This window comes from Oculina patagonica, chromosome 4, assembly GCF_052425735.1.
Source record: "Oculina patagonica isolate OP01 chromosome 4, crgOcupat, whole genome shotgun sequence".
Lineage (NCBI taxonomy): Eukaryota > Metazoa > Cnidaria > Anthozoa > Scleractinia > Oculinidae > Oculina > Oculina patagonica.
In genome coordinates this window covers 13,518,605-13,530,469 of record NC_135761.1, presented here as the reverse complement: position 1 = coordinate 13,530,469, position 11,865 = coordinate 13,518,605, and the positions used below count along the sequence as shown (strand labels likewise).

Genomic DNA, 11,865 nt, shown 5'->3' with positions numbered 1-11,865 from the left:
CAGCCCGTTATCCCGGGCTGAGATTTTCAGCCCGGTTTCAAAAACTGGGCTGGAAATATAAGCCTAGGCTGTAATTTGGCCCGGGATGAAACTTTATTCTTTACGTGTTTTTAAGAAGATTTGTTTTGGAAGCCGAGCTGAAATTGGCCATGTAATCAGGCCCTTATATTGTCCACAGAGTCGACAGTTGTATCACAATCAGCAACTACTACGAGTTTTGAAGAAGGATCTGTAAAGGACATTTTAGATTTTTGCAAATAGCCTAGATGAAGGCCGGTTGTTTCAGGTTGTTGACGTTGGTCGGATGGAGCGTACATTAAAGTCAAGTAGACATTTCTTCTTTCCCTGATAATGAACCTACTGTTTGGATCAATTTCAAGACATGTTAAATTGGCGCTAAACAGCAGTCTTGACTACAAGTAAAAAAGGCAACTTAGGTGTGGATGTAAATAATAACTTAACTTACATAATTCCGAAACAAAGTACAACACAGACGCCATTCTAAAGAAAAAAAAAATCGTCAACGGCTAGTCAATCTACCATGCTTTATCATATCTAAAATTCATGGTTCCAATAAATTCAGGCTTGTTTGAAAAAAAAACTACAATAGTTGCAATGCTAATCTTTGTGACCAAGTGACCACTATAAAAAATTAAACTTTGCTCATATTTGATCATTATGGTTTATTTGCCAAAAATCGAAAATTGGTTTTCTAGAGATTTTTTCTTTTCAAAACAACCACCCCAGCTAGGGCTAAAACTACGTCGAGCCTTCTTATATTAACGTTGACAATTTATCATGCACATTATCCTCTTTTGTCGTCAGTAATTGCAACAACACGCGTTTGTTGATTAAAACTGTTTGTTTATTCAATTATTGATAAATTTCATTGCGGTTATAGGTATAAAAGTTGTAACTTTATGTAAAACATTTTGTAACAATTTCAAACAAGCAAAATTTTGTATGAACAATTTCTCTTATAACAAAAGATTCAGAAATTGAGTCCTTTCGTCTAATGTGTAACATTTCCATCGAAAATTATATGTAACTGAATATCGGGTACAAATGTCTAAAAAGGCTGTTTTAGGTTTCCGTCAATTTATTGAACGTACAAAAATTTCTCCGCTCCGCTACCTTTCGAGCAAAATAATTAAGATTTCTCAGCAGTGTCCGATACTGAAGCGTTCTTATCCTCGTCGGCCGGCTCAATCGGCTCGCTAAGAGTTCGGCAGGCTTGAATAACGTCGTCATCATTAAGGGTCACTAGCCTTTCATCTTCGTCCTCAAAGGTGAGACGGTTGCTTAAATAAATGATCGCCTCTCCTAAAATGTTTTTGGCAAGCCTTCCATTCTGTTGACTACGGAGATTCTTCGTGGTCTCTTTTTCGATGATTTCAACAAGGCTACTAGAGTCGCCACTATAACGATAACCACTTTCCCTTATCCCATTCTCAAGAATTGTTGCCATCTCCTGAACAGAATAATCAGGAAAAGTGAACTTATACTTAATTCTTGAGCTTAGGCCTGGATTGGCTTTTAAAAACTCTTTCATTTCCGTGGGATAGCCAGCAAAAATCATGACTGGATCGCCTTTCTCCATTGCTGCCATCAGCTGATTGATAGCGATTCTGCCATAATCAACGCTTGTGCTTCTTGGGATTAGACGATAGGCTTCATCGATAAATAACACGCCCCCCTTGGCTTCTCTGATTTTTCCCGCTGTTTTCTCCTCCGTGGAGCCAAGGTATTGGCCAACGAGGTCTCCTCTCTGTACCTCCACCACTTTCCTTTTTTTGATTTTTTTCACACTGTACAGGAGATCTGCAAGTGAAACAGGAAAAAAAAGATTCATAACCTGTCATGAAAACACCTTGCTGGTGTTGTCAACGTTCATGTATTGATTACAGCTGCATCAAAGGGATGGAAACCTTGGTGTGAGTCTCGCGCTCTGCCCTCTGAAGGAACTGACTGCATACCGGCCATATCGAGAAAAGTGAGTCTTGCTAAGTATGCACGCTTCACTTTTTGCGAAATTAAGTTCCCGCCAAAAAGAAACAATGAGGTGCGTTGAAAAAATAGAAGGAAAAACTCAAATGCTTCTAGTTTGAACAAACGCAAGTGCAGGCGTGACGGTAGAAAAAATTATATCCGAGGTCCTAAGTTAAACCACCTTCGGAGACCCATAGGCAGGTAGTGGGGCGCGGGATACGTGAAACTTCGAGAAAAAAAGGCATTGAAAAGATGGAGCGATTGGAATGGTGCCCCTGAGAAGGTAAAGAGTCTTACCAGGCCAGTTCCAAATAGCTCTTTTAATATTGGAATATTTTGGCAGAAAAGTTCTTTGCATTCTCTTTGTATTACTCTGCCCAATTGGCGGCCTGCAGGTCTACATTCAATTATGACTAAGTGAAACATCGGTTTTTATTACTAGCTAAATATATTTTAAATCAGGGTGGTAAAGAAGTTACGCACGACCCATAACGTGAGCAGTAATTAGCAAAAACTCAAAAGTAAACTTTGTATTGCAGTCAACCTCGTTCCTAGGGCTTTTCACTTGGTTACAAAACCAAGGGAAAAGCCCTGGGAACGACGTTGTATTGCAGTGTGAACACGCCTGAGAGTTCAAGTCTTGTTACTGGGTCATTGAAGCTTAGTCTGTTTCAAACAACGTGTATTTCTTTTTAAGCTTTCTGAGTAAATAATTGATTCACGTAATAGTCCGAAAATGTCCGTGATTTTACCGCCCTGATATATAGAAAAAGAATGTATACTATTTCAACTGAAGAATCTTGCACTTGACTTACCTGCAACTTTTCGTGCAAAAGTGGTTTTCCCAGTACCTGGGTTTCCTTGAAATATGAAGTGCAAACACATATTCATGTCCTCCACTTGAAACCCCAGCCGTTTCCTTTTTTGGTTAAGAATTGCTGTCTTGGCAAATCTTAGGAATTGTTGCTTAAGGGGATCCAAGCCGACGAATGAACGCGTCGACGCTTCCATGTCGTGGAAAATTTTCTGATAGTCAACTGAAACGCAAAATAAGTTGCAAATTAATCTTTGTTAATGAAATAGCGGTTTACGGATTATTAAATGTGCTAAGCTTGTCTCCGAGCTGTAAGTCATGCATGTTGAGAATACTCCTTAGTTTTTTGTCGTTTTTGGGTATGCGTTGAGAGGACCCCATATGTGATATTTCAGACGTGCCTTTTTTTGTAGAATTGACGGAACTCGGCAGTGAAAGGAAAAACAATGCAGATAATATTGTTAGTTTTCCATCGGCCAAACAACCCAGTTATTTTTTCGGAAAGCCAGAATTGTCAAATGACAACGGCTATTTTAGTTTTAAGAATGTTTAAATGTAGAGTTTCTCTGACTGATTTACATTATCCCACAGTTATAGCAGATTGTGGCTGAACAAGCCACTTTCACGAGAGATATGGTGAAAAAACAAACAAAACTTTTCTTAGGTTAAATTAGTTCATTAAATCCAAATTCATTATGTGCTAGTTAACTTACCTTCCCTATCGTCGTCGTCAATGACTACCAAATCAGCACTGTTCTTTGCATATCGACTTGAACCCAACCTGAAAAGGCAACATTGATACGGTTGCTAAGAGTTTAGTGCTTTCAGTAGACTGTAGAAAGAAGATGTCCTCAAGGACAATGTAGATATTTCTCTAGGGACTATTTCCTCACACCGGCTATTTTGACAAGTTTTTCCAAGTATCAGTAGCTAAAATTACTTTTCTTTTTAACAGTGTCTATAGTTAGATTAGGTAAATAACGTATTATAAAAAGCATCGATACGCTGTAAAATGCGATTTTAAGCACCTATATGGTGTTATTGTAGGATGTAATATGGAATGGAAACATAATTAACATCACAGTTCTCTTTGAATACTTTTTTTCTCCTCGAATATTATTTGAAATTATCATAGCGGCTACGGACGAAACCAAGACTCACGAGAAAGAAAAAAATATCCGTTGCACATTTCATAGGAAAAATAAAGACATTTGCGAATAAATGATGCCCTTTTACCACCCTTGGGACTGGAATTTTATCCCAGTCTACCCTCTTTCTCAATATCGTTGTTATCTTTTAATCCAAGCTTACCTCTGGAGAATATCCTTTTGCTCTGTCTTTGCTGGCAGGGGTGGTTTTTCTACGATAAGTTCACTGTCTTTAATGTACACAAATGTGACTGCACGAGGAAGTTAAGACTAACAACTCTTTTAGACAATCTGGTACTGCCCAATACCCTTTGATCTACCCAATTTAATAAACAAGGTACATATAACCTTTAATATGCCTTCCGTACAATATAAGCGCCCCTTAACATTGTGTAAAATACTGGTTCCTCTTTTATATCCTCGAATGTTTAGCTGTGATCTGGTTAATCATACATTCCTACTTTATCGATACTAAATATATGCAAAAGGATACTCGAGGAGTCCTTGCGATCCTTTCCTCCAAGGTTCTTGAGCAAATCGTCCGTGAGGGTACATTCGTAAGTGCTCAAATCATCATGCACTATCCTACAGATAGAGAAGCAATGCTGTTAAATATCTGAAAACGGCGAGTTTCATTACGATGTATTTCATATTGCAGATGATCGGAAAAGAAAAAAAAAGGAAATTAATGCTTACCAAGAAGAGTCTCGTAGGCGAACCATTGAATAATGGTGATTCCTCACTGCGGAGTGAACAATCATCCCAAATAGGAAGAGGCTTCCTTCTCCTTCATCATTAATAGAGTGTATACCCTCATCTTCTGGGTGTGTGAAGTCGGCTTCTGGTATGCTGTTTGGTATTTGTACGGGTTGATTGTCCTGTGCAGTCAGAAAAGAAATTAATTATAACAGTCAAAATCGGTTTTGGGGAAACAAAAGAATTCAAGATAAAAAATAACCTTTTTCTCAGTTGTTTTGGTTCCTCTTTCCAGTCCCAATACAGCAACTTTGGGTACAACATCAAAATAAACCATTTTACGACATTGTGTGTCGCCACCCTCTGGAATAAGAAACAGTATTCGTGTTAAGACGTACCGATAGAAGAATCGTGTAAAGAACTTTAAACAGACATACAAAAGTAATCCTTACCTTCATATTTACTTTTCCATTCCTCGATCCATTCACTGTAAGGAACTATTGAGCTGGCCTCGTTTAACTTTCTTGACAGCAAGTCTCGAAGATTAACGTCATCAGCTGTGCTTGGTAGGACTGGTAGACCCAGTGAATGAACTGCATCCTCATCACCATCACATTCTGCATAACAACAACATAAAAAAAAAGCAATATTATATCAGCAGGCATTTGGATTCGGCTCTTTGATCTTTAATAACAGATTATTTAGAAACCGATGCGACTGGATCGCGTACCTTTTTCCACCCTTTCCAGAGATACGTCACCCGACATAGAGGAATCAAGAGTCGTCCTTTCTTTTCTCTTGCCGCTGAACAACTGCCGTGTGTTATCCTGAAATAAAATGTTTGGCTCGTTATAAAACCTTATTAAAGAGTTATTAATTTTAAAGGTATCAACGTGAAAACTACAAGAAAAGGCTAATGTTTTAACCTCCTAGTATGACTAGTATGTGGTAAGCATTTACCTCGTCGTTAAGGATTTTTCCAAAAAGCTTGTGGATGAATTCGTTAACATCCAGATCTTCGTCAACCTCAAGACCCAACAAATTTCTTAACTCGTCAAGCGGCTTAAGACTGCATTTTTCTTTCACTCCCCTGAGCTGATATATCTAAGGAAACAAAATGAACAAAGATCTAAGGTTAACAAAGAAGACGCACACGAATGGGCTTAAGAAATGAATTAGATTTTCGTGGCGACTAATAATGAAACTTCAGTAGCCTGCGAGAGCATCCTTTATATCGGCACTAGCAATTTAAGTAATAGTAATTGGACTGAGTGGAGTACAATTCAGGGAGTAATCGGGCGAGTTATTTTAAAATCGGCAAAGTGCGCAGCGCGAGGCCGATGTGAAATTACGAGAACGATTCAACCATATCTCACCCGACGATTACTCTCTGAATTGTACGACAGGAGGTCCAATTACAAATAAATCGTATCAATAACAAAATTCGAGGTGAGGAAGTCTTTGAGAATCTTTTTTAGTCTGTACAAAGTCAATGGTAAATTCAATTGATTGTACAATTAGTGGGAAAACAGCAAGGAAGAACCCATTTATATGCGCGTGATTGACGCGCGAATGGCGCAGGTGTCCAATTACAGGTATCCAATTTGAAGTTGTTTAAATTGGATACCTGTAATTGGACACCCACGTGATCGTGTACCAATAACGCGACAAATAGGCGCGCACAGAAACAATCAAAATCGAGAACTTTGTTATAGATACGATATTAAGCCAATAATTTAGTGATTCTAGATAATCAGATACAAGTCGGCTATTACTTAGAGCGCAACGCGGCGAAAACCACTGAGCCTCAGTGAAGTTTTTTTATGAATTAAGTAGAAAAACTAATACAGTGATACAATTACTGAAGAACCCAGAAAAAAAACATTCGGAGCAAGGAAGAGAACCTAAAAAACTAACGACAAACACAACCCCGGATCTAGGTATTGAACACGGCCAACATTTCAGGCTACAAAGGTGGGCGGCCAGCGCTTCCATCCCCTTTCATGATAATCCAGTTACTGTTTACTGGATTTAATACTACTTACAGTAACGAACCTTTACCCTGACCCATGTTCTGTAAACAAAGAAAAAATTATACTCAAGGTACCTCGTAAAGTTTTTTGCAAAGAGCTCCATTTCTTGATGAAACCATGTCCATAAAAGGTTTTATATATTGCAACCTGACGCCAGTGAAGCTATCACACTACAGGATTTTCCATCTGGATTGTAGAAACCTGTTGTATTGAAATACAAAGGAAACTCTGTTAGTTAAAGGAAAGTCCAGGACAACGATGCAATTCCAGCAATCTTAATTTCTGCGAATGTTGAAGTGTCCTTTTTTCCTAATTTGTTCCCTGTTGTTGTTGTTCTCTGCTGATACTTGGGAGCGTTTTAAACAAGCTATTCGGTGGTCTGTTTTCACTTATTTGTTGTCGCTAGTCGGAAAAGCAAATATTTCTTATCAGAAAAATGTTAAAAAAAATTTTAAACCGCAAAATACAAAAACAAACCGCTTTATACCGTAAGTACACCTCTTGGAAATTAAACTTTGTAAATAAATGTCATAGTGTAGGAGTTACCTCTTCCATCGTAATCGACATTGTCCCTTATCTGTACATTATCGTGACCGCAAAAGGGCTACAAAATAGACAACAAACACATTTAATATCGTTAGTGAGTCAAGTACTCAATGATTAAAACAAACTTTAATAGATCTGTCAATTAGTTCATCGTAAAAAAGCAAAGGAACATAACGTGTTGCACTTATTTTTAAGGAATCTCCATGACTACATCGATCTCCAAACGAACAGAAGTATATCATTCGAATCTCAGCAATTGTGAATGTGGATGGCTTTAGCACGTATATGACAACTATTAGTCAAACGGTTGGTCGACCTTGGTGAAAACAGTTTAATTACTAGCTGGCTATCAATTTCTATGACGTGATTGTTTTATTAAGTTTAAGTTGAATGTAATGGTAATAGCAGAAATTGATCTATAAGTGTCCTGAATATGAACGACCTCTGTGGCGCGTACTTTCACCTCGTCTTAACTAATCTACAGAATACGGGGTTGAACGGGATACAGCGTAGAACACGAACACGAGAAAGAAGCGCGAGCCTGAGACACAAATGCTACGTGCTCGACACCACTAAACAGCCCTTTTTACATGGTTTACCCGTATTTACCTTTGCAGCCTCTGTCTGCATTAATCTGGGATGTAAGGGGCCGGGGGTGGGGCTGACGGAACTAACTCGTTAAATTTGTCTTGATTTTCGCCACTGTATTTGTGTTGCTATTGATACATACTGGTAACAATGTAATCATAGCAGCAGTTTATTTACCTTAACAAGGTCATCATCGGCGTCATCAGGTGAATTATGCGAGGTGTCCTGATCTCCCTTTTCAGGCGAATTAGCTCCCGGAACAACTGTAGGAAGTGTGACGCGTCTAAACTGTAAAAGTAAGAATGAAACAAGGCGGAAAGACAGAGTGAATCACCGTGACTGCATAAAAGTAAAATGAGGACAGGTGAGATGATTAAAAAGGGCTTTTTTGAATCACGGTAAGTCATCATCGTCTTTATTGATGTTGTTTTAAAGTAACCGAACAAATGCCAAGAGAAAGCGAGACCTTTTTATTTCGGTAGAAACTTCAACGGAATAATAATGTCTAATACGCTGCGTAAATAGTTCGCCTTTACCGAATGAAACTAGCTGTCTATAAAGTGTGTTTTTTTTTTGTTGTGTCGACAAATAAGATATCATTCTACCTCAAAACAAAACAAAATATTTAATTATGATTATTTCAGTAACTTAAAGCAGATCAACTACTCACGCGACTGCCTAGATCTCTCAGTGCAGAGGGGGATCTTGAAGAAGCACGCGAGAACGTCAATAGACCAGGATCAGGTTCATAGTTCGTCTCCTAAAAGAAAGAATTTACCCAACTTAAATTAGGCTCGAAAATTGGATTTGCATAATCGCCCGACCTTTTACGATCCATTCGTAAGACGCCGGACATTTCTCTTTGTACCGAGTTTTTCCAACCCAGGCTGAATATTCTTATTTTTCTGCCGATTTTAGGCTGAAAATATTCTTATAAACATTCTTAGAAAATACCGCTTGACATTTCCGTTTTCAGAGCAAGTATTAGGCAATCAATTGCAAGTGTTTGGTGTCCAGATCTGTACCGTGTTACATTGTGCACATGTACTATTACTTTTCGTTGCAGCCTGGCTGTTTTGGCTTCAAACAAAGCCAAAGCATTCCTCACAGAGATGAACAGGCGCGTTTACACGAGAGAAAAATTTGCTACGGACCCGTCAGAAAATTAGTCCGGACCTGACCACTTTTGTAGAGAAGAAGTCAAATCAAAACAGAATAAAGAAGAAAATGCGACATTAACATTGTATACTCACATTCTCCTCATGGGCTATCCCTTCTTCATCTTCTTCTTCACGACCAGGCCGCACAGCAGGTGCCGGTTTCGATAACATGACATACACATTGTTGGTAGACTTCGACTTAAGAGTGTGCACGGCCTTACCATCTAAAGTTTGGTAAGGACTCAAATTAAGAACTGTCCTTCCCTGCCTCGAAGCATAGAAATAACTTCCGTCATAAGAAGGAAATCTCGATTTTATGAGATCTTGTATTCGAGCGCGAATTGGAGAATCCGGCTCTTGGCTTTGCACTCGAAACGGACAATCCAACAGAGTGTTTCCGTCAAACCGCTTTGTTTTCCCGGTCTCGTTGACTTCGTCGATAAAATCAACTATGACTAGCTTCATGTCATAGGTTTTTTGTTCCTTCTTCTTTCTCCTGCCGTACGGGTTAAACCGTCCGGAGGCCGAAGAAGGTTGATGAAATGACGGCATGAGTGGACGACTGCCACTTGAAGCACTTGAAGGAGAGGACGAGGAACCTAAGACACGACTAATATTTTGTGCAAGTGCACTGTCCTCTTGGAGAGAACGTGCAATTGCAGAAGCACTTGCCGCCGGCCTCGGTGAGTTTCCAGACTGGTGTGTCTGTAACACGTTCAAAAGTTCTTGTACTAGTAAGCTTTGTCGATCAGCCATAACGATATTGCAAACGTAAAGTACAAGATTATGACAATTCACATTCATTTATACCTACTTCTTACGAAATATTATTTACGTAAAGTAAGGGATCTCAGAGTGATTTTTTTTAGTTTACGCAACAAGGCGTTACTGACAACTAATTATGACCAAAAAGACGCAGAATATGTTTGCTGTCACACGATGGTTTATTATATCCGGCGTTTGTTTACTATTCCTTTCCCTGTGCCAAGAATATCGTCCATTAAACCAGTGTTTTCGTTTTCCTTTAACGGTTCGTCATATCAGGGCTCGCGGAAATGCATTTTACAAAGGATTGTAACTCTAAATAACAGATATTTAGATTGTTTATGCCAGGCGAGTTTACACGAAGGTGTTAAAGTACTAGGAAATACTCTTGTCACATGTCAAAGTAGATTACCTAATTATTTGTAACGATTACAAAACCGCTTGACGCAATTGTACATTTTTGAACGGTGCGAAACCCTGGGGTTTTGAATTCACCAGTGTTTGTTCCTGCAGACTTCTTATCAACACGATTTTTGTATCTCAATTATTAAACAGTCCCTGTTATTGCAGCTTAAAAAGTCGAGAATTTATCGCTCATTAAAACGTTGCTTTTGTTGCCAGAATTAACCACATGGCCGGCGAGCTTTTGTGCCCGAAGGTGTTTTAGTACCTGGGGATTCCCTGGCCACATGTCAACGTTGTTAGTAATGCGTAACAATTGCAAAACCACTTGACGCTAGTGCTGCACATTTTTAACAGTGCAAACCGGGTTTTTTAAAATCGCAAGGGTATGTACGTTATCGTCACATAAATTCAAAGGAAGTGTTTTTATTTAGTCATGTACTTCAACACCAACAGTCAATGTTATGGCCACTCTAGGGATAGAAAAAAACAAAGCATCTTTTCGCCCATTTCGTAACGTTTACCCCGCTTCAAGCCACACGACAGCAGCCGGAAAAAGATAAACCATTGCAAAATAATTTACGCAAGAGCAATATTCTACACACGTCTTGCGGGCGTTGTTCGAAACTCTTATACGAAAACGTGAATAAGAATTGCGTTCCGCTGTCGCCGAAATTCCTTCTATCTTGTTAAACTCCATACTGAAGTAAATTGACATCAAGGATGAATTTACTTCATCACGGCAGTAAATTGATACCAAGGATGAATTTTTTTCATCGCGGTAGTAAATTGATATCAAGGAGGAATTTATTTCATCACGGTAGTAAATTGATATCAAGGACGAATTTATTTCATCGCGGTAGTAAATTGATATCAAGGATAAATTTATTTCATCACGGTAGTAAATTGATATCAAGGATAAATTTATTTCATCGCGGTAGTAAATTGATATCAAGGATGAATTTATTTCATCACGGTAGTAAATTGATATCAAGGATAAATTTATGTCATCGCGGTAGTAAATTGATATCAAGGATGAATTTATTTCATCACGGTAGTAAATTGATATCAAGGATGAATTTATTTCATCACGGTAGTAAATTGATATCAAGGATGAATTTATTTCGTCACGGTAGTAAATTGATATCAAGGATGAATTTATTTCATCACGGTAGTAAATTGATATCAAGGATGAATTTATTTCATCACGGTATTAAATTGATATCAAGGATGAATTTATTTCATCACGGTAGTAAATTGATATCAAGGATGAATTTATTTCATCACGGTATTAAATTGATATCAAGGATGAATTTATTTCATCACGGTAGTAAATTGATATCAAGGATGAATTTATTTCATCGCGGTAGTAAATTGATATCAAGGATGAATTTATTTCATCACGGTAGTAAATTGATATCAAGGATGAATTTATTTCATCGCGGTAGTAAATTGACATCAAGGATGAATTTATTTCACCACGGGAGTAAACTTAAGTATAGGCATTCTTTATAACGGCTAGATTTGTCCCATTACAACAGTCAAATAACGTCAAGGTTGAATATATTTCTTAACAAATTACCTAATATTGTGTTCCACCAGCATAAATAGTTTTGAAACAGACGGCGCGCCATAGGTGTGGACCTCGAAAAAAGCCCAAGCATCATGAGGAGACTTCTCTCAAGTGTGTATCCCATACGATCATGAAGTAGAATATATTTATT

At 38.3% G+C, this 11,865-nt stretch overlaps 1 protein-coding gene across 2 annotated transcripts; it reads right to left on the bottom strand.

Annotated features, from left to right (window-relative positions):
* Nucleotides 1-911: 911 nt before the first annotated feature.
* LOC144651469 (uncharacterized) lies at nucleotides 912-9,067 on the bottom strand. Of its 2 annotated transcripts, none has more exons than XM_078511408.1 (14): nucleotides 8,485-9,067; nucleotides 7,992-8,102; nucleotides 7,227-7,284; nucleotides 6,755-6,881; nucleotides 5,608-5,751; nucleotides 5,378-5,474; nucleotides 5,100-5,264; nucleotides 4,910-5,010; nucleotides 4,648-4,829; nucleotides 4,445-4,536; nucleotides 4,115-4,202; nucleotides 3,517-3,584; nucleotides 2,805-3,026; nucleotides 912-1,821 (listed from the first exon to the last, which is right to left on the bottom strand). In XM_078511408.1, exons 4-14 carry the CDS (start codon nucleotides 6,803-6,805, stop codon nucleotides 1,151-1,153), a joined length of 1,881 nt encoding a protein of 626 aa, XP_078367534.1. In that variant the 5' UTR covers nucleotides 6,806-6,881; nucleotides 7,227-7,284; nucleotides 7,992-8,102; nucleotides 8,485-9,067; the 3' UTR covers nucleotides 912-1,150. The 2 variants fall into 2 exon arrangements, with proteins under 2 accessions (XP_078367534.1, XP_078367535.1); XM_078511409.1 differs by having other exon boundaries at nucleotides 5,408-5,474.
* Nucleotides 9,068-11,865: the final 2,798 nt, after the last annotated feature.